At 42.1% G+C, this 22,550-nt stretch overlaps 1 protein-coding gene across 4 annotated transcripts in view; it reads left to right on the forward strand.

Moving 5' to 3' along the window:
- Positions 1–22,550, forward strand: part of erbin (erbb2 interacting protein) — a 280,745-nt gene that overhangs the window by 99,123 nt on the left and 159,072 nt on the right. For 3 of the 4 annotated variants that reach the window (XM_070879386.1, XM_070879413.1, XM_070879395.1), the window contains 2 exons: positions 15,265–15,462; positions 21,908–22,025. In XM_070879386.1, coding sequence (XP_070735487.1) covers positions 15,274–15,462; positions 21,908–22,025 — 307 coding nt within the window. In that variant the 5' untranslated portion in view covers positions 15,265–15,273. Of the gene's footprint in view, positions 1–10,659; positions 10,801–15,264; positions 15,463–21,907; positions 22,026–22,550 lie in introns of those variants that run through there. The other variant, XM_070879404.1, reaches the window with a different exon arrangement.

Raw genomic sequence — 22,550 nt, forward strand, 5'->3', positions numbered from 1 at the left:
CAGGCGCTACTGCGCACATGTGCAGAGGTCCCGGCACTGTTTTCAGCGCCGGGACCTGGCTCCACCCCCCACCCCTTGTGCTGCGCTGCGCCGAGCTCAAAGACATCCCGAGAAACGGAGAATTACAAGGTAAGTTTTCGGCGCCCTTTTTACTCGAGAAAGTCAGTGCGCCGTTCTAAGGGTCGGTGGAAACTTGGGCCCTGTGATTCTAAGTGAAACATCCAAGACACACACACTTGCTGTCTGCTCCTAAACTAATGCCAATCTATTCAGTTATTCCTCCTGTTACACTTCACAATGTTCCCAAATTGACTGGACAGGAAAAAAATATCACCAGAATTAATTTTCTAAATTTTGATTCACATCCCTCCAGCCCCATGACTTTAATTCAGATTTTCCGCACCATCACCAAGACCACCAACTTCCACTTCCGTAACATTGCCTTACTCCACCCCTGTCTCACTCAGCTCATTTGCTGCTGAAACCCTCATATATGCCTATGTTAACTTTAGACTTGACTATCCCAATGCCCTCCTGGTTGGTCTCCCATCTTCCACCTGCTATAAACTTGATCCTGTCCAAAACTCTGCTGTGTGGTTCAGTGTTGAATTTTGTTAATGCTGCGGTAAAGTGCTTTGGAACATTTAACTATGTTAAAAGGTACTATATATGCAAGTTGTTTTTCTGTGTCCATGTCTTATTAAAAAGTACTTCCCCTTTATAACTTTATGCCCTATAACTTTTTGCCCAAGGGGTAGATATCCAATTACTAGTGTTTCTGTTTAATTTTCTAGTTTATTCCTTTTTGGGAGCTTGCAATTTAGCCTGGTCACTTTTGTTTGGCCCATTGATTTTTGATGTGTGGGCAAAATTCTATTCGAGATGTGCGTTTTCTAATAAGCCTGAGTGAGCCAGTATCTGCTCTGAATAGGCTGCCTTCATTGTATTCCAGAACTTGAGAAGAGCTCTACATTGCCTGGACATTGAGTAGTTGACCAGGAATTCAGATGCCCACTGAAAAAGTGCCAAATAATTAATTTCATACCAGTGTGCATTCTGCATATTTTCTGCTGTCCCTTTGCTCCTACTGTAGAATTTCTTCTACAGCAGAGTGACTTGGTCTGACAATTCTAAGTAAATGCTCTCTTACAATGTGACTGACTTGGACATTATTCTTTGCTACCCAGACAGAATTTTTCCATTGATCATTTCCCTTCTGATGCTCAGCCAAATTCCAGTCAAGTTGGCCAAGTTGCCACCAATTACATTTGCCGCCTTGTTGTCAGATGCTGTTATTGTGGAATCTTCATGTTTTGGGACAGGCTATCTGTTGCCTAAAATCCACCAATACAGTCACTTGATAATATTCCAATGATTTTTATTGTTGGATCTGACAAGGGACAAGAACATTTGTCATGCTTCCAAATCCATGTTTACTTCCTTTTGTATGCTTTTTGTGTTCAGTGAAATATGCTTGGGAATTCTTCCTCATTACTGATATTAGTTTGATTTAATATATAATTACCTACTTTGTATTTTTAAAAAGTCCAATTTACTTTTCAGGAGCCTGAAAACCATGAAATTCTTGCCATCCTTGGTCTATCCTTGCTCCTGCAAGCTTCAGGTTTTTACCTAAACCATTTCCTGGTTTTCCTGGTCTGTTGTTTTTGGTCTTGGTGTGGTGCTGCCTCAGCTTGGATCTCAACTTTTTAAAAAATCCTTCAAATATATTTTATAGATCATTAGCAGTTTCAACTGTAAATCTTCCACTCCTGTCATTCTCCCAACAAAAATGTATAAATTTGTTACTCTCAGATGTTTTTTTTAGTATGTTGCAAGCTGAAATACTACATTGTTGAGCAACAGAATGTGCAACCAATGACTGCATGTTGTTTTTTGTGGACTGATTTCTGTAAGGATTTCTGCTGTTTACTGGTGATACATGATATTGTTCCCTGGTCAGCTATTCCACAGCCCTTTATAATTAACACTGAAATTGATGACTGCTTCCTGAGGCACTTGCCTCTACTGTTCCCACAGTGCTGCTCCCATATGAACTCCATGATTAAAGGTTCTGGGAGACTTCAGGCAGTTTCACAATTGTTGCTTCTGCACTCTCAAGTGTTTCCAGCATTATTATGAAACAGAATTAAAATGTACACTTAATAAATGTCACTTGGTAGGTCAAAGTACAACATTTGTATAAACCGAATACTTTGTGGTAAATGCTCAAATGTGCCTTAATTCTATCAGTGAGGCTGACCACAGCGGCAACTTGTTCATGAGTTAGTATTTCCTTTTCATACCTCCCAAAAATCAATTTGCCTATTTGTACTGTTTAGCAGATTTTCCTTGTGCATAAATAACAAACTTAGTGCAATTATTGCACTTTCTCAGAAAGATTTTGGAAAAATTGCTGAGCATAGACCACTATTTTGAAATGGCAGAATTGGAGCTGAAGACAAAATGGAAAAAAACTTAGCTTCCAGTATTTGCTTAAAAATTGTTGCATCAAAAATGATATTGCAGCTCTTCAAGCACAAATGCTTACAATTATTTATAAGAATAGGGCTTTTAACTTCAGATGAAGTCATAACGCTACTAGTCAGCTGAGTTTGATGGGTTCAAGTTGTCACCTGTTTGGTTAGGTCAAAAATGAGATGTTCATGTTTTTTTTGCGAAGTGGTAATCATCTTTTGGTATAAATGTGTTTCACTTCAGTCAATCATGGGAACAATTTGATGGCATGCAGAAATTTACAACTTGGATTAATTCATCCTCTCAGGTTAAGAAGGCTGCAGAGAAGTGAGTGGGAGAAATTAAATCTAAGTGTCCTTGTGGGTTCTTTTATTTGAGTTGAAAGAAAAATTGTATTGAGTGTAAAACAAAAAAACTGCTTTTCCAGCTGCTTGTCCTTTTTAATTGCCTTGTTTTTACTGCTGTGTAGAACTGGTTAGCTTGGTGTGTACTGCAAGAATCTGAAACTTCAGAAAGAGCTAATGTATGTAAATTAATAGAACTCTTGACCTTGCATCAATAGCTTTGTACAGTGCAACAGGAAGTATGCATTTGCTGCCAAATGCAGCTTTTTCTGCTCTTGACAGCCTGGGGGATGGGGTGGTAATGCTTGTCCTCTGGAACCAGCCCAGCTCAGAGTTTGACGATGATGTGAATGTTTTAAGCAGACGTTTTCATTTGTTTCCAGCTTTAACTTGTGGAAAACTTCACTATTCACCAAATATATACCAAACAGTTTTGATAAACAGTTTTACAATTGCCTTGTGTAGACCGCTTTTTCACCAAGCTTGAAATTAATTTTAGGATGTTATCATGATGGGCCAACACTTGCCTGTGCTCTCCAGAGATGCTGACTGACCTGTCGAATGTTTGACAGCATTTTTGTTTGATTTCCAGCATCTGCAGTTTTTTTTTACTTTTTGATCAGAAATTGTTTAACTCCAGATGGGGGGGGGGGGGGGGAAACACACTAATTTGGGCAGCTCTAATTTCTTCAGATATCATACCAAAGAATTTCAAGATTTTTTAGTTTTTGGTCTGCAGTAGTGTGCAACAGGAAGCAAATTGATGCCAAGAGTGAGGTTGGTAACTTAAATGAGGAGGTTTTCTAATTCGCTCTGACCAAGCACAAAAATTGATATTTTCTATCACTGGCTTAATCAAATTCTCTCTTAAAGACAAATATATATATATTTTTTTTAATCTTGTTTTTTTCTCCACATTTTTATGGCTGAGCTCTACTTTGCATCAGATATGCAGTCAGCAAAATAATTACTGTGTACATAGTGTTGAAGAGCATTGGCAATAGTTAGATATTAAGCATTCAGGTGCCCATTTCCATATTTTTTTTTTTCACAGTTGCTTGCCCATCCTGACGATGACTTCTATTGAAGTACAGTTTCATGGGTGCCAACAGACTGCTTGATTCTCACCCAAACAACCATTTGTAGTTTTGGCATATTTGGGAAAGTCAACAATGCAGGGCATCATAGCTGAGTCCATTCAGGTTCTCTACAGCTGTCCACGCCTACTATCAAAGAAAACTGGGTACCACTCCGTAGCAGTAAAATGGCCAAATCACTTACGAATTTCCTAGTCTTGATTGTGGTGCCAAGTTGATATTGGCTAGCTTCATGGACTAAAAGCTGAACGTGGAGACTTCCTGGCTCAGTTACCCACCACATGTTGCGTTTACCTGCGTAAGTCGTCAGAGGACCTAGTTTCCCTGTTATAAACTGGCCATATTAATTCTTCGCTGCATCACTTTTCTAATGAACCAATTTCCCTCTCTGGGTATCTGTGGTAAAGCATATTCTCTCACTCCCATCAAATACTATCTCTAGGTGACACAAAAGGCCACTACTTCAAAGTACTGTGCTACAGGCTGGTAGAATGAGAGTTTGTCCCTATTGTTTCCCACACAGAAACTCCGATAGCCACGATGCCAGAGAGGCAAAGGCCAGCAGCTCTTTAAAAAGGGTGAAAAATCTATTTAACATTACTCACCCTGGTCATTGCTTTCCTTGGGGCTAAATCAAATCACAACCTGTTAGCAGGTTGTGTGCATTTCATCATGCTAGAAAGCTGTTAATTGTAGAGATCTAAGGAAAGTTGGAAAATTGCTTCTATATTTGGGATTTAAAAAAAAATGCCTTTCATCATGACCTATTTATGTAGCTCCCCAAAATGTTAAGTATATGTGCAGTTGGTCTGAATCAGCACTTTTGGGCTTTAAGGCCTTAATGTCCAACATTACAAGAGTGACTACACTCCAAAAGTAGTGAAGAGAAACTTTTCTTTCTATTTGATGATGTGGTGAAATCCTGCGTGTGTTTTATATATTTTCCCCCCACCGCTCCCCTCAAATTCCGTTATGGCTCTGGTATTTAACTTCAATTTTCTCTGACTAAAGTGCTTTGAGACGTCCGGTGGTTGTGAAAGGCACAATATAAATCCAAGTCTTTCTTTCTTGGCAAATGTAATAAGAACATGACTTAAACAATGAACAACACTTATACAGAAGATCAAAGAAAGATACCTGCAATGATTTGTGCACGTTTCAATGGTAACGGCTAGAATACCTTGCATGGCCCTGCTTGTGCATGGAACATGGCGAGACAGACAATGTCAAAAATGACTTGTCACAGAAAGGAATGCGGATGACTGAAGCAGCCAGGCTAGTTCAGAACAGAGCAATGGAGTAAATTAATTTGGTCCGATTGTCGCTGATGGTGGGGAATTTAGTTGTAGCAGTACTTGGCAAAGTGAATACCATTTAGGTATTTACAATCTGCAAAGAAATCTAGAAATAGTTTACGTAGGACATTGATTTTATTTGGCAAATTAATACTGGAAATATAGAGCTTCCATATTGGCCCAGCTAATTTATATAAATCAAAAAAAAACTCCAAGATTTGAACCAGATTTCAAAATTCTCATGGCCTCGCCCCTCCCTATCTCTCTCTCATCTCCTCCGGCCCCACAACCCCCTGTGATGTCTGCACTCGTCTAATTCTGCCCTCTTGAGCATCCCTGATTATAATCGTTCAACTGTTGGTAGCCATGCCTTCTGTTGCCTAGGTCATAGAAAATAGGTGAAGGAGTAGGCCATTCGGCCCTTCGAGCCTGCACTGCCATTCAATGAGTTCATGGCTGAACATGCAACTTCAGTACCCCATTCCTGCTTTCTCGCCATACCCATTGATTCCCCTAGTAGTAAGGACTTCATCTAACTTCTTTGAATATATTTAGTGAATTGGCCTCAACAACTTTGTGGTAGAGAATTCCACAGGTTCAGCACTCTCTGGGTGAAGAAGTTTCTCCTCATCTCGGTCCTAAATGGCTTACCCCTTATCCTTAGACTGTGACCCCTGGTTCTGCACTTCCCCAACATTGGGAACATTCTTCCTGCATCTAACCTGTCTGAACCCATCAGAATTTTAAAAGTTTCTATGAGGTCCCCTCTCATTCTTCTGAACTCCAGTGAATACAAGCCCAGTTGATCCAGTCTTTCTTGATATGTCAGTCCTGCCATCCCAGGAATCAGTCTGGTGAACCTTTGCTGCACTCCCTCAATAGCAAGAATGTCCAAGTTAGGAGACCAAAACTGTACACAATACTCCACGTGTGGCCTCACCAAGGCCCTGTACAACTGTAGTAACATCTCCCTGCCCCTGTACTCAAATCCCCTCGCTATGAAGGCCAACATGCCATTTGCTTTCTTAACTGCCTGCTGTACCTGCATGCCAACCTTCAATGACTGATGTACCATGACACCCAGGTCTCATTGCACCTCCCCTTTTCCTAATCTGTCACCATTCAGATAATAGTCTGTCTCTCTGTTTTTACCACAAGTGGATAAACTCACATTTATCCACATTATACTGCATTTGCCCACTCACCTAACCTAACCAAGTCACTCTGCAGCCTCATAGCATCCTCCTCACAGCTCACACTGCCACCCAACTTAGTGTCATCCGCAAATTTGGAGATACTACATTTAATTCCCTCGTCTAAATCATTAATGTACAATGTAAACAGCTGGGGCCCCAGCACAGAACCTTGCGGTACCCCACTAGTCACTGCCTGCCATTCTGAAAAGTACCCATTTACTCCTACTCTTTTTGCTTCCTGTCTGACAACCAGTTCTCAATTCACGTCAGCACAATACCCCCAATCCCATGTGCTTTAACTTTGCACATTAATCTATTGTGTGGGACCTTGTTAAAAGCCTTCTGAAAGTCCAAATATACCACATCAACTGGTTCTCCCTTGTCCACTCTACTGGAAACATCCTCAAAATTCCAGAAGGTTTGTCAAGCATGATTTCCCTTTCACAAATCCATGCTGACTTGGACCTATCATGTCACCTCTTTCCAAATGCGCTGCTATGACATCCTTAATAATTGATTCCATCATTTTACCCACTACTGAGGCTGACCGGTCTATAATTCCCTGTTTTCTCTCCCTCCTTTTTTTAAAAAGTGGGGTTACATTGGAGTGGAGGGTAGCCATAGGAACTGATCCAGAGTCAATGGAATGTTGGAAAATGACTGTCAATGCATCCGCTATTTCCAAGGCCACCTCCTTAAGTACTCTGGGATGCAGTCCATCAGGTCCTGGGGATTTATCTGCCTTCAATCCCATCAATTTCCCGACTAATAAGGATTTCCCTCAGTTCCTCCTTACTGGATGCTCTGACCCCTTTTATATCCGGATGGTTGTTTGTATCCTCCTTAGTGAATACCGAGTACTTGTTCAATTGGTCTGCCATTTCTTTGTTCCCCATTATGACTTCCCCTGATTCTGACTGCAGGGGACCTACGTTTGTCTTTACTAACCTTTTTCTCTTTACATATCTATAGAAACTTTTGCAGTCCGTCTTAATGTTCCCTGCAAGCTTCCTCCCGTACTCTATTTTGCCTGCCCTAATCAAACCCTTTGTCCTCCTCTGCTGAGTTCTAAATTTCTCCCAGTCCCTGGGTTCACTGCTATTTCTGGCCAATTTGTGTGCCACTTCCTTGGCTTTAATACTATCCCTGATTTCCCTTGATAGCCACAGTTGAGCCACCTTCCCTTTATTTTTACACCAGACAGGGATATACAATTGTTGTAGTTCATCCATGCGGTCTCTAAATGTCTGCCATTGCCCATCCACAGTCAACCCCTTAAGTATCATTCGCCAATCTATCCTAGCCAGTTCACGCCTCATACCTTCAAAGTTACCCTCCTTTAAGTTCTGGACCATGGTCTTTGAATTAACTGTTTCATTCTCCATCCTAATGCAGAATTCCACCATATTATGGTCACTCTCCCCCAAGGGGCCTCGCACAACGAGATTGCTAATTAATCCTCTCTCATTACACAACACCCAGTCTAAGATGGCCTCCCCCCTAGTTGGTTCCTTGACATATTGGTCCAGAAAACCATCCCTTATGCACTTCAGGAAATTCTCCTCCACCGTATTGCTTCCAGTTTGGTTAGCCCAATCTATAAAGTCACCCATGATGACTGCTGCATCTTTATTGCATGCACCCCTAATTTCCTGTTTGCTCTCCCCAACATCACTACTGCTGTTTGGAGGTCTGTACACAACTCCCACTATCGTTTTTTGCCCTTTGGTGTTCTGCAGCTCTACCCATACAGATTCTACATCATCCAAGCGAATGTCCTTCCTAACTATTGCATTGATCTCTTTAACCAGCAATGCTACCCCACCTCCTTTTCCTTTTATTCTATCCTTCCTGAATGTTGAAGACCCTTAGATATTGACTTCCCAGCCCTGATCATCCTGGAGCCACGTCTCTGTAATCCCAATCACATCATATCTGTTAACATCTATTTGCACAGTTAATTCATCCACCTTATTATGGATATTCCTTGCATTAAGACACAAAGCCTTCAGGCTTGTTTTTTTAAACACCCTTTGTCCTTTTAGAATTATGATGTAGTGTGGCCCTTTTTTTTCTCTTGCCTTTGTTTACTCGGCCTTCCACTATTGCTTTTTACCTTTCTACCATCTGTTTCTGACTCCATATTACTTCGCCCTATCTCGCTGCATAGGTTCCCATCCCTCTTTCATATTAGGTTAAACACTCCTGAACTGCATTAGCAAATGTTACTCCTCGGACATCAGTTCCAGTCCTGCCCAAGTGCAGACCGTCCCTTTTGTACAGGTCCCACTTCCCCCAGAACTGGTTCCAATGTCCCAGGAATTTGAATCCCTCCCTCTTGCACCACAGCTCACACCACGTATTTATTCTAACTATCCTGCTCCCTCTACTCTGATTAGCACGTGGCACTGGTAGCAATTCAGAGATTACTATCTTGAGGTCCTACTTTTTAATTTAACTCCTAGCTCTCTCAATTCAGCTTGTAGGACCTCTTCCCACTTCTTACCTATATCATTGGTACCTACATGAATCACGACAACTGGCTGTTCATCCTCCCTCTCCAGAATGCTTTGCAGCCGCTCCGAGACATCCTTGACCCTTGCACCAAGGAGACAACATACCATCCTGGAGTCTCGGTTGCAGCCGCAGAAACTCCTATCTATTCCCCTTACAATAGAGTGCCCTATCACTATAGCTCTCCCACTCTTTTTCCCGCCCTTCTGTGCAGCAGAGCCACCCACGGTGCCATGAACCTGGCTGTTGGTGCCTTCCCCTGGTAAGTCATCTCCCCCAACAGTATCCAAAACGGTATATCTGTTTGAGGGAGATGACCGCAGGGGACTCCTGCACTACCTTCCTGCTCTTGCCTTGTCTCTAAGTCACCCATTCACTATCTGTCCTAACCCTTACCTGCGGTGTGACCAACTCACTAAATGTGCTATCCACAACATTCTCAGCATTGCGCATGCTCCAGAGTGAGTCCATCCACAGCTCCAGTGCCGTCATGCGGTCTGTCAGGAGCTGCAGCTGGATACACTTCCCACACACACAGTAGTCAGGGAGGAGCATGACACGGGTCCAAGCTCTCCTGCCATGACTTAACCCTTAAATTAATTTACTTACTAAAATTTACTTAAACACCAAACAGCTACTTATTGGTTGGCTGCCAATTAAATCAATCTAAGTCAGTCTAAAAGAGAGTTATACTTGCCAGTCGAACAGCCAACCACTTACCAGCTTGGCTGTGACTTCACCCCTCGATTTTTCACCCCTCTATCTTTGTCTGCAGCTGGTTGGTCTGGTCTCTGGGCCTCCATCTCCTACTCTCTCACTCTTTATCAGCTGCTCTAGTGTCAGCACTAGTAGGAAAAACAAGACAAAACAGCACCTGCCACAACTCACCCACTTACCAAACTCACAAATGGCACTCTTTGCTGCTGCACTCTGCACGAGCTGCCTCTTTTTAAACTGTATCTAGGTCAGATGACTCACTACTGGTCAGTCGTTTACAGAATTGGTTTTAACTAGCTGCTAATTGCTTCCTGCTGGAGAGTTACCTTGTTTTTCTCTGCCTAAACCTGAAAGATTCCCAACTATTTAACTTTTCCCCTTTAAATTAAACTGCTACTTACTTAGAAGCTACTGGCAATTGCCACTAACAATTTACTCCAGCCTCCAAATGGTTTAAAGCTAATAACCCTTAAAACTCACCCACTTACCAAACTCTCACATGTCAACCCATATGGCCTTATTTGATCCCTCTAACATATCATCCCTCCTCACAGCTGTAATAGTTTCTTTAATCAATACCATGACTCCACCTCCCTTTTTAAACCCCTCTCTGTCTTGTCTAAAAATCCTGTAACCAGGAATATTTAGCTGCCAAACCGGCCCCTCTTTCAGCCATGTCTCTGTAATGGCTATAATGTCATACTCCCAAGTGTCTACCTGTGCTCTCAGCTCATCCGCCTTATTGGCTATACTCCTTGCATTGAAGGATATATTATTTAGCACAGGAAGACCTCCTTGATTACTACTTACTAACCCTTGTTTCTTGTGTCTTACAGATTCACTTTCTACATTCTTGCTTTCCAATTTCAGCTTTACTTCCTTCCGTATTGAATTTGTTTCTATTTTCGCTGTCAAGTGACTGCTGCTAGAAGTATGGATGCGTAGATATTGCTGGGGATAGGATCGGATTTGGCCGTAAAGCCCTCTTTGATTAAATATTCTGTTAACATTCACTGTGAAGGCTCATACATAAATAATGGCCAGTTTTCCAAGATCTTGGAGGGTGCGAGAGGAAATGTACCCGAATAAAGTGCCAACACCTTGGGGATGGGGGAAATTGCCAAGAAGAAATAAGTTGGTTATCTTTTAGTCTAACCAGGTACAAGCATTTTGAAACTCTAATGTAACATTTATATACGCCCTTGAGCATCTTTGCTTCTAAAGTTGTCTGAGACTTGGGATTTAAAAAAAAAAAGTTTTCTGACCTCCTTTAGAGATTTTATTTTTAATAACGATGTTGACTTCAAATGATTTTTTTTGTCTTTGTAAATGAGAGTTTTGGCCAGAGAGAGGTTAATGCAGGGGATAAAGAAACCGAATAGCAAATGTTAAATTTAGCATAAAATAAATGTTTAAATAGCACAAAATGAAGTGTGTAATGCTATATATGCTGACTACTAAAATTACTGCTACCTACTCATTTACTCCTGACTTTTAACCCTGTTGATTGGGATACAGGTACTTGCAAATCTATGAAGTAATCTTTCAGAATCATTATATAGAAGAGCTTATTGTACATATACTCGATTACCTACATCCAGAAATCAACACTACAACTATGTTTGTTTTTAGAATGAATTGAATTTAGGTTTTGATTTCAGAAGCAGTTTTTCCTCCACTTGGTAAATGAAAGGTAATCTTCAGTCTTCACTGTAATTGCCCTCTTCCATCAAATTGACAGGAAATAGATATGCTGGGTTGCTGATTACAAGCAGATACAGTTACAATATGTGCATTGTTACTGAATTTTGTTTGTGCCTTATTTTAATTGAAAAATATTTCATAGTTGCTCTACAGAAGTTAGACTAAATTTTGTTTTGCTTTATATTGTGTTATGGACAGTTGAGCTGTACTTCACCCCCGGTTTGTGCAAAGCAGTAATGTAAAGCCATAGAGCAGAAATTTAACCTACCTGTTCGAATTGAATTACAATTGAACAAATTACATTCCGGTGCAAAGAGAGATATCACTTTAATGATTAGATAGCTGAAAAATGTGAACTTTGGCAGTGTTTCCATGGAGTAATGTAACCTATTGAATGTGGCATTTTAATTGGGAAGTAAGATTGAGCAACCGTTTAATTCTTGAGGACTTTCTTGCCTTTTTAGGCTCCATTCTCTGCTCAAACATCAAGCATCAATCAATGGTGTTGGAGAATCAGCATTAGCAGAGGTGCACTAAAAATTAGTGGATTCACTGAAATGCTTTTTTGCTGTTCATTGTTCTGTAGCTCATTCAAGGATGTGTGTGGAATAGTGGGTTCAAATTCATAGAAACATAGAAAATAGGTGCAGGAGTAGGCCATTCGGCCCTTCGAGCCTGCACCACCATTCAATAAGATCATGGCTGATCATTCCCTCTATCTCTTTCCTGCTTTCTCTCCACACCCCTTGATCCCCTTAGCCGCAAGGGCCATACCTAACTCCCTCTTGAATATATCCAATGAACTGGCATCAACAACTCTCTGCAGCAGGGAACTCCACAGGTCAACAACTCTCCGAGCGAAGAATGTTCCCCCTCATCCCAGTCCCAAATGGCCTATCCCCCATCCCAAGACCGTGTCCCCCAGTTCCGGGCCTCCCCAACACTGGGAACACTACCTGCATCCAACCTGCCCTGTCCCGTCAGAATCCTACATGTTTCCATGAGATCCCCTCTCATCCCTCTCGACTCCAATATATAAAGGGCCAGTTGATCCAGTCTCTCCTCATAGGTCAGTCCTGCCATCCCGGGAATCAGTCCGGCAAACCCTCGCTGCACTCCTTCAATAGCAAGAATGTCCCTCCCCAGATCAGGAGACCAAAACTAAACACAACACCCCAGGTGAGGCCCCACCAAGGCCCCGCACATCCGCAGCAAGACCTCCCCGCTCCTACCCTGCAGCTTCCCAGCGTCCCCCCCACAGCTCTCACCGTCACCCAGCTTAGTGTCATCCGCAAACCTGGAGGTACTACATTCAATTCCTTCTTCCAAATCATTGATGTATATTGTAAAGAGCTGGGGTCCCAGCACCGAGCCCCGCAGCACCCCACCAGTCACTGCCCGCCACTCCGAAAAGGACCAGTTTATCCCAACTCTCCGCTTCCTGTCTGCCAACCATGTGCTTTGATTTTGCACACCAATCTCTTTGTGTGGGACCTTGTCAAAAGCCCTCAAAGTCCAAATACACCACATCCACTGGCTCTCCCCTGTCCACTCTACTAGTTACATCCCCCAAAAATTCCAGAACCTGTCTTGCCATGCTTTCAAAATGCTGCACCGGTAGCACAATTTCCCTTTTCTGGCCTGCTTTGGTGTATATATTTGCCAATCTTCCTAAAGACCACTCTGAAATTGGTCAATAGAAGGTGCGAAATACTAGCCTCCTTGCTTTTCTTCCATATGGTGGCAAGGCAGGGGCTTGAGCCTGATGTGTGCCAGATTGTGGAGAATGGATCTGCACTCCTCCATTCTATGGCCTGGGTTGGGATGCCATTTGCTGTGGTATTTTCTATTGGAAGTAGTTTTTGTCACCTTTTTTAAAAATAGGTACGTGAACCATAATTTCACACAGTGCAGTTTGGTTTGAGTGTTTAAAAGTATCTTGAAATCGTCTTATGAATATGATTTCTTTATACATGGAAAGGGGGGCTAACTTTGTCTGGGGTTGATGGGTAATTATGACTCTTCAAACATCTAATTATTGATGACTAATCTGGTAGTACACTGCAGGAAATTTTCTTCAACCCACATCACTGTAACCCCTCTCCCCAGCACCCTGTGTTTCTGACTGTATCTCGTAGCAAGACTCGCCCATGACATGATGACTTTTATGCTGCATTATAAAAATTACAAATTTTGAGTTGCCTAACAATGTGAAGCATGAAATTAATTTCTGCTGCTGAAAAATCTTTTAACATTTAAGATTTAGAAATTAACCCTCTCTTAAAATGTACCATATAGCCAATTTTGGTATGTAATGGGGGTGAGTTGGAGGGTTGGTTGAATGAAGGAAGCTAGTTGATACAGTTGTCTCTTGTCTGGGCTGGTAGTGGCAGAAGCATAATGCCACTAGGACTAAAAAAAATTAGAAAATTTAAAGTGCCTTCCTTGAGGAGGACACCACTAATACAGGTGGCCAAGTCAAATAAAAATGCATTAATGAAATGTCAAAACAAGATCTGGTTATCTCTACTGACAAAGCATGGTATGTCCAATGGTGCCCATCGGTCATGTAATGCTTCAAACAAACCGATGGACGTGGTGGTATCCCATTCTCAAGTCATTCGGGCTCGCAGAGGCCTCAGAAGGGTATCCAGCAATCTGAGCAACTCATCCCATGAATTCTACGCATCCTGGACCTGTCTCTGAAAGTTTTTGCTCGGCCCAGAAGCAAACCACCCAGGCGGTCCTCCGATGTTCTCGCCCCATGCACTGGGTGATCAAGGATGAAAATTGTGGGGGTAAAATGTAGCCAGAAGTTGAGGAGTAACCTCCTTGGGAAATGAAAAACAGGGAGCTGCAATCTCTGGCACTGACTGTCAATATGAAAAACTGTGTTCAGACCTAGCTCCAGGGTGTGAGCAAAAAGGATCAAAAAGATAATCGATGCCACCATCCTGTGTAAACTCACCATTCCAGGTCCCCAGTAATGCTGGGAAGAATCGGTGAATAGTTCATACCACTGAGCGCTCAAGTAAGCTTATAGGGAAATTATATTCTTGGAGATGGCATGAAGAGGAAATACGTTTTTTTTTCCTTTTTCCCCCGTTTCCAGTTCTAGTGTACCTTTAGGTTTTATTTAATTTTAAAAAACATGCACTCATTTGTCAGGAGGGAGATTGTGACTTGGCTTGTCAATGTCGTCATCAGCAAAGACATTGATGTATCTCGTGGAAGAATCTTTGGCTAAATTATGAGCACCACCCTTCCCAATAAGGTGGTCTTGATCCAGTTCCCAATCCCAGCTGCCAAATCATTTGAAGCAACTGGACTTCAAAATAAGTTAGCCAAAAAATTGGCAGTTGCATTTAATACTAGGGATGGTGTTGCGAGGATTGACTTAGATGCACCAGGGGTGCAGATCTACAGTGGGCAATGTCAGTGGAATGTGAAATATTTTCCATTTACCCAGCCTTGTCCCAGGAACACATACACAGAAAAGATTTCTAAAACTGCTTTGAAGAACACTGGGTAAATCAAAACATGCTTATTCGAATGCTGGTTGAGTACATATTTTTGCAGTGAACTGTGTCTTTGAGTAATTGGTCTGATCCAAATTGGCTTTCCTGCAGTCTTTTGCTACAGTACAACCAATTTTTTTAAAAAATTAAACACTCAAGGGATTTCAGGGTGACATTTCCAGAAATGTGTTCCTATTATAATTATTTCTAAATCAAACGTCAGTTGATATTGGACACACAATTAGCGTACATTTAAACAAAAAAATTCAAATGACTCGAGTTGCCAGGCACCGCTGTCCTTGGAGATTTATATTCATTTTCAACATTATTGGTGTGGAATGGCGTGTACATAGAAGATTTTTATACAGCTTACAAAGCTTTATTGAATCTCTCGTTTACAGTGCTTGATAATGACGACAAAGCGCAATTTATTTGGACGGCTGGTGCCATGTCGCTGTCTGAGGGGAGAAGAAGAAGCAGTCACTATCTTGGACTATTCTCACTGCAGTTTGGAACAAGTGCCCAAAGAGATCTTCCCTTTCGATAAGACCTTGGAGGAACTTTATTTAGATGCTAACCAGATTGAAGAGCTTCCAAAGGTGAGAGATTTTTCTTCAAGAAAGCTTTAGTTGCTGTTCATGACTAGCATAACCATCCCTCTTGTATGAGAAATCTCCCTCCAAAATAATTTGAGAATTGCAGTACATGTTCATAATGTTCCTTTCACATTGCCCTCTCCATTGTGTTAGTTTTGCATCAGGTTTTTCCTATTGCCGTTAACAAATCTGGTTACCTGGTGGGGCATGTAAATCAAGACTACAAATAATCGCAAATAAAACTCAATTGAGTGGTAGTTTTCTCATGTTTTGCTAAGCCATTTTAAGTTGGTTGGTAATTAGAAACCGTTCACTCACAATGAAATTGGTCCTCAAAGTGTACTGTTTTAAATGAAGTCTGGAAAATTATTAACTCAGTTTCTGTTATTGTTCAGCTATATCTCTGGTAGGTCCATTGGAAATAACGGCACACCACCTAACACTACATGACAGGCAAAAACAATACCTTGAGTTAGTCCTGAAACTAAGCACAGAATGTTTTACATAAGAACATAATAGGAGTAGGACATTTGGCCCCTCGAGCCTACTCTGCCATTCAGTGAGATCATGGCTGATCATCTACCTCAACTGCACTTGCCTGCACTATCCCCATATCCCTCGATTCCCTTGATATCCAAAATTCTATCGATCTCTGCCTTGAATATACTCAATGACTGAGCCTCCACAGCCCTATGAGAAGAGAATTCCAAAGATTCACCACCCTCTGAGTGAAGAGGTTTCTCCTCATCTCAGTCCTAAATGGCCGATTGCTTATTCTGAGACTGTAACCCCTGGTTCTAGACTCTCCAGCCAAAGGAAACATCCACCCTGCATCTACCCTGTCGAGCCCTGTAAGAATTTTGTATGTTTCAATGAGATTACCTCATTCTTCTAAACTCTAGGGAATTTAGGCCTAGTCTACTCAATCTCTCCTCATAGGACAATCCCCCCATCCCAGGAATTAGTCTGGTGAGCCTTCATTGCACTCCCTCTATGGCAAGTATATCGCTCCTCGGGTAAGGAGACCAAAACTGTACAGGATACTCCAGGTGTGGTCTCACTAGGTCCCTATTGTTTTAGAACAGAAAAGAATACGCGTCCATTCTATGAATATTTGCAAATAGAAGGAATAATCTAAAGTGGTGTGACCGAAGTGGAGGAGTTTCCGAACGATGTGCAGACTGTCGGAGCTGGTCATGTGTCTGAAAAGAAAGATGACGGCCTGTATTTCATTGACCCAGGGGCGAAAATAAAGGTCTGCTCCATAATCTCAGAAAATTGAAGCCTCTGAGGATTGACCTAATTCCACATTAGCAAAGGAGATTTAAAATGAATCTCCAAAAAACCTCTGTTTTGGTAGCCAAAATTGGCTCAGAGGCAGGAAGCAAAGGGTAATGGTTGATGGGAAGGTTGTATCCTATGGAGTTCCGCAGGGCTCAGTGCTGGGTCCCCTGCTTTTTGTAATTATATATCAATGACTTGGACTTAAATGTTGAGGGTCTGATGAAGTTTGCAGATGACACTAAAATAGGCTGTGTGGTTAATAACTAAGAAGAAAGCTGCGGACTGCAGGAAGTTATCAATGTACTGGTCAGGTGGGCAGAACAGTGGTAAATGCAATTCAAACCGGCTAAGTGTGAGGTAATGCATCTGGGGAGGTCGAACAAGGCAAGTGAATACACATATTGGGCCCAAGTTTCCACATGATTTGCGCCTGATTTTTAGGAGCAACTGGTGGAGAACGGACTATTTTAGAAATCGCAATTCTCCACATTTTTTTTTTCTGCAGTTCTAGTCAGGTAGAACAGTTCCACTTTGGAACAGAATTTTTTCTTCAAAAGGGGGCGTGTCCGGCCACTGACTCCTGATTTCAAAGTTTCCAAAATGAAAACGTACTCCAAACTAACTTAGAATGGAGCAAGTGAAGATTTTTGTAGAACTGAAAAAACTTTGTCTACACATTAAAAAATCAGGCGCAGGTTACAAATTAGGTGTCCAGAACTAGGTGGGGGGGGGAAGGGAAGTCATTAAATTCTATAATAAATCCTTATTTCTACTTATACAAATATTATACAAATAAATCCAACCTGAATAAACATTTATAAGCAAACAAAAGATTAAATAAACCATCTTCCTAAATGTGTGAAAGTGCTTCAGCCATCGTTCGTTCCCGCAGGGGGGAGGGGGGGGGGGGGGGGGCAGGAGAAAGCCGTTCGTTCCCGGGGGGGGGGAAGGAGGGGAAACGGCTGCCTCAACTTTCTGAGGCTTCCTGCAGCCTTCTCAGTGCTGATGTGCTGATGGCAATGTGCTTTTATTAAAAAATGTTCAAAAATTAAACAGCGACAAAGAACTACAAAAATGGGCGAGTGCCAATGTTTCCTTCACACTGCGCGTGTGCGAACGCTCCAACGCGCACGCACAGCTTTGCCGGCAGGAAAAAAACTAATTTAAATAGTACCCGCCCCCTCCCACTTTCAAAATCGGTGCGAGTGTAGGCTCCGCCCCCCTGGACGCCGCGCCAAACAGACAAGGAGCTGCAGGGCGCTCCAGAATCGCGCGTTTTTTTTCCGGCACCGTTTTAGGCGCGATAAACGGGCGCCCAGCTCGGAGGGGCGCCCATTTTTTATCGTGTGGACACTTGGGCCCATTAAATGGTATGGCACTAAAAAGTGTCGAGGAACAAAGGGACCTTGGAATGCAGTTCCACAGATCCTCAACGGGAGCAAGCCAGGTAGATAAGATGGAATACTTTGCGTTATTAGTCGAGGCATGGAATACAAGAGCAAGGAGGTTTTGCTTGAACTGTATAAAACACTGGTTAGGCCGCAGCTGGAATAGTGTGTGCAGTTCTGGTCACCACATTACAGTAAAGATGTGATTGCATTGGAAAGGGTGAAGAGGAGAGTTACAAGAATGTTGCCTGGATTGGAGAACTTTGTCTCTGAGGAAAGATTGGAGAGGCTGGGTCAGTTTTCTTTGGAACAGAGGAGGCTAAGGGGAGACCTGATTTTGAGGTGTATAGAATTATGAGGGGCCTGGATAGAGTGGATCGGAAGGATCTGTCTCCCTTGGCGGAGAGGGTTAACAACCAGGGGGCATAGATTTGAAGTAATTGGGGGGAGGTTTAGAGGAAATACGAGGGGAAATTTCTTTATCCAGAGGGTGGAGGAGTTCTGGAACTCACTTCCTGAAAAGGTGATGGAGGCAGGAACCGTGCCATATTTAAGTGCACATCCAAGATTTTTTTTATTTTTTATTAAAGTGCTGTGGACCAAGAGCTGGAAAGTGGGATTAGGCTGGATAGCTCTTGGTCAGCCAGCGTGGACATGATGGACCAAAATGGCCTCCTTCCGTGCTGTAAATTTCTATGATCACAACAGGAAAACCTGAGGATAAAGAGAGAGTCTAGAAAGCCCTGCAACTCCAGCAATTTTTTTTGCCCTTTTTGTCCCCCCTATCCCCTTTAGGTGCCCTTCTGAGAATGTTTTTGGACTCTGCTCTCCCACGTGCACATAGTTACATACATGCGGCCATCATAGTAGCTGAAAGAAGGTGAAAGCCCCGTACAAGCAATGGAGTTAATAGCATATGAAATGAGCAGCAATGATGATTCAATACCTACACTCTCTCCACTGAATTCCTCCATCCTTGCCAGTTAAGCAGGAATTGTGGACCCCACCAAATGAGCAACAAGTCATGTATTGCAAAACTTGTCAAATTCCCATTCAATTATCGCTGACTGCATCTCTCCCACTAACCTCCTCCCTGCTGGCTGCTTTTCTGATTCCAAAGCACCTCCTGACTTCTAAAAACCTTCCCAAATCTTCATTAATGGCAATTCCTGATCAGGGGCTGGCTCCGTTCTGGTTTATTATCCTTTTTACAGTAATACCTCCCCAACTGCTTATCCCATCCACAGCAGCTCCCTCCTCCCAATCTGGCTGGTATTCTCCTCCTCTGATTACTAGCTATCCCATTCCTCAATCTGGCTAATTACACCACCCTTGCATCCTGCTTTCCCTCTTCTCACCCCCCCCCCCCCCGAAACCCCCTTGCTGATTGAACTGTAGGCTCACGAGCACCCCGTATCTTTCACTGAGAGGATTTCCCCGGCAGAAGTGCAGTGAATAGCACCCCCTTGTATGCTCCTCTCCTTCCTGCCATTTTTACGCCTCCTCCATACTCCTCCCATTTCTCTGCCCTCCCCATCATCATCTATATCGTATCTCCTCTCCTTTACCTCCATCCTCCCTCCTTTCCCTGGCTTCCATTCCCTGCTCCTTTCTGGTCTCCATAAGGATAGAGTCACTGGAGAACATGCAAAAAAATATTTATAAGGATGATATGAGGTGTAATCTGGAAGGATTGAATAAGCTAGGGCTCTTTTCGGTAGAAAAGAGAAGGCTTGGGAGGTGACGAGATCAAGGTCTTTAAGATTATAAAACGGTAGACGGAGAAAAGATGTTGCCAATTGTGGGGTAAATCAAAACCATGGGCCATAAATATAAGATACTCACCAATAAATCCAAAAGGGAATTCAGAAGAAACTTTTAACCAGAGAGTGGTTAGAAAGTGGAACTTGCTACCACAAGAAGTAGTTAAGGCGAACAGCATAGATGAATTTATGGAGAAATTTGCTAAAGACGTGTGGGGAAATGGGAACCGAAGGATATGCTGATAGGGGTGGGAGGAGACTTTTGTGAAGAAGAAACACCGGCTCGGACCTGTTGGGTCAAACGGCATGTTTCTGTGCTGTACATTCTATATAAGCTACATAACTACTGTAGTTGGTGAGAAAAGTGAAAAATAACACTTAATAATTATCATAATTTGGTGCATTCTATTTTTACTGTTCAAGGAACTGGCAAAGCTTAACTCCTGTTTAAAAAAAAAAAAAAAAAAAATTTTGTATTAATGCTGCTATTCACTTGAACTATTACTGCTAAATTTGTTTGGCAGTAAAAGCCTACAACAATGTCTACTGTCGTATTATTCATCTGCCTTCTGAATACTAGAAGTATCCCATGGAGACATGTGATAAACCCAACTGCTGAGACGATCTAAAAAAGGGCCATCTATTTACCAGGCATGCTACAAATTTAGGGAGCTTGTGAAGTTAGTGTAAACACTCTGTGGTCGGGAGCTAGGGCTCATCTACAAGTGTAGTCTGAAACACGAAGGCTAAAAATATGTCGAATTTAAAAAAGAACCAAGTAACAGTGCTGGGATACAAGCCCATGTTCCTGAAGAGCCGAGATTCTGTTCGAGTCTCTTCAGGAGCTTAGGTTTGCATTTCACCACTGTTGTGTGTTTTTGCTTTTAAAATTTGTTTTGCAGTTCCAGTTAATGAAGGTCGTATGTTTCATCCCTGGGAAAACTACAAGTTACCTAGATTTGGACAGGTAACGGTATGCTCCGGGGCATAGGGAGCAAGGGCTCACTTTTGGGAGTGATCCGAGAGGCAGAACCCGAGGGAAAATAGCTTGAGTTTAAAAAGTTCTGATATATAATTCCTTCATGTAAAGGATAGTAAATGTTGAATACCTTACTCAGGGAGGCAGTGAAAATGGGAACCAAAGAATCTCCAGGTAGACCCATGTATCTCGGGCACGCGGATTACAATCACCACTGGGATCACATGGGCTGGCCTAACGAATGATTAAAGAGAATCTCCATCCATGCTAATGGGGATTCCGTATGTACGGAAACCCTAAGTATGAATGGGAATACCTCTACACTTCAAATAATTTTTTAAAAATCGCATATTTAAAATTCATTAAAATGGCATTTCATTAAATATTTAAAACACATTTAATTTTTTGAAAAATAAATTTACATACTTTAAAGGGGCTAAAAATAAACTTGCCTTATTGTAGAGGTTTTTAAATGTATAAATGATTGATTTTTATTTTTTTTAAACTCTTACTCCGGTAAAAGCAGGCTGCCGCTTCCTATTACTAGGCATAAGAATTTCAGGGGCATTCGCTGAGCAAATAGCCCAATTCTCTGCCCGCTGATGCCCTTTCCCGGGGATGCGGTGGATCAAGTTCAGGGTTTAGGACATGCCGAAACCCGGAACTTGCATGGCCCATGCGGGCACAGGTGCACCTCGCATGCGCTCGTAGGGGCCGCAAATTACGGCACATACAAGTTTCAAAGTGTTGGGGCTAATTAATGCTCAGCTTGTGTTTTAAATGACTTAAAGTTGAAATAAACAATTGTTTAATTGTATCTTGGCTTCGAGCGAGTCACACAATATTGTAGGTGCTTAAATGTCAGGGCTTCACTGGTGGACTTAATGCTTCCTTTCATGTTTTAGCTATAGCTGAAAGAATACTGGTTGGCTATATATTTTAAGCCTCATTACTTACTAAATGCTTATTGATCAATTCATTTTTGTAGCATCTTGCTTTAATTACTTTTTTTTTCCTTTTTTTTAACCATACAGCAACTGTTCAATTGCCAGTCTCTGCACAAGCTGAGCATGCCGGATAATGATCTAACTGTGTTGCCAGCATCCATTGCAAATCTCATCAATCTCAGGGAATTGGATGTCAGCAAGAATGGTAAGGGTTTTTGTTGTATTATTAAAGCGGTTTTAATATCAGATGTTTATTGTAATGCAGCATGAAAGATTATCAAAATAACCGCTAAGCTTAGGAATGGCACAATTTCTTCTGCATGATCTGGTTTGGATAAATATTAAAATATTCTCGTTCCCTGATGCCTCAGTGGATGAGTGAGAACCATATGGTGTGGCACTGAATCATGTAGACCAAGAAGCTCCCTGTTTGATCTCTGATGAAGATGCTGTCACAGATCTCCACGGGGGCTGCCTGTCCTACTGTGTTTCCATTACATTGGTAGTTTCCTTCTCTCTTTTCCCCCCCCCCACACCCCCCCCCCCCACTTTGACTAGAATAAGGTTAAACTAGTTCGTAGCTGAATACCATCCACTTTAGAAACCTAATCAGTACAATCCTTGTGTAATAAAATCTTGTTTGCTGCCACAAAATATCTGTTTCAGATCAGGGTCACAATCTGAAATCCAGAATGCATTGCATCCTTTTAGATTAGTCTTTCAATCTGTG

This window comes from Pristiophorus japonicus, chromosome 1 (assembly GCF_044704955.1).
Source record: "Pristiophorus japonicus isolate sPriJap1 chromosome 1, sPriJap1.hap1, whole genome shotgun sequence".
Lineage (NCBI taxonomy): Eukaryota > Metazoa > Chordata > Chondrichthyes > Pristiophoridae > Pristiophorus > Pristiophorus japonicus.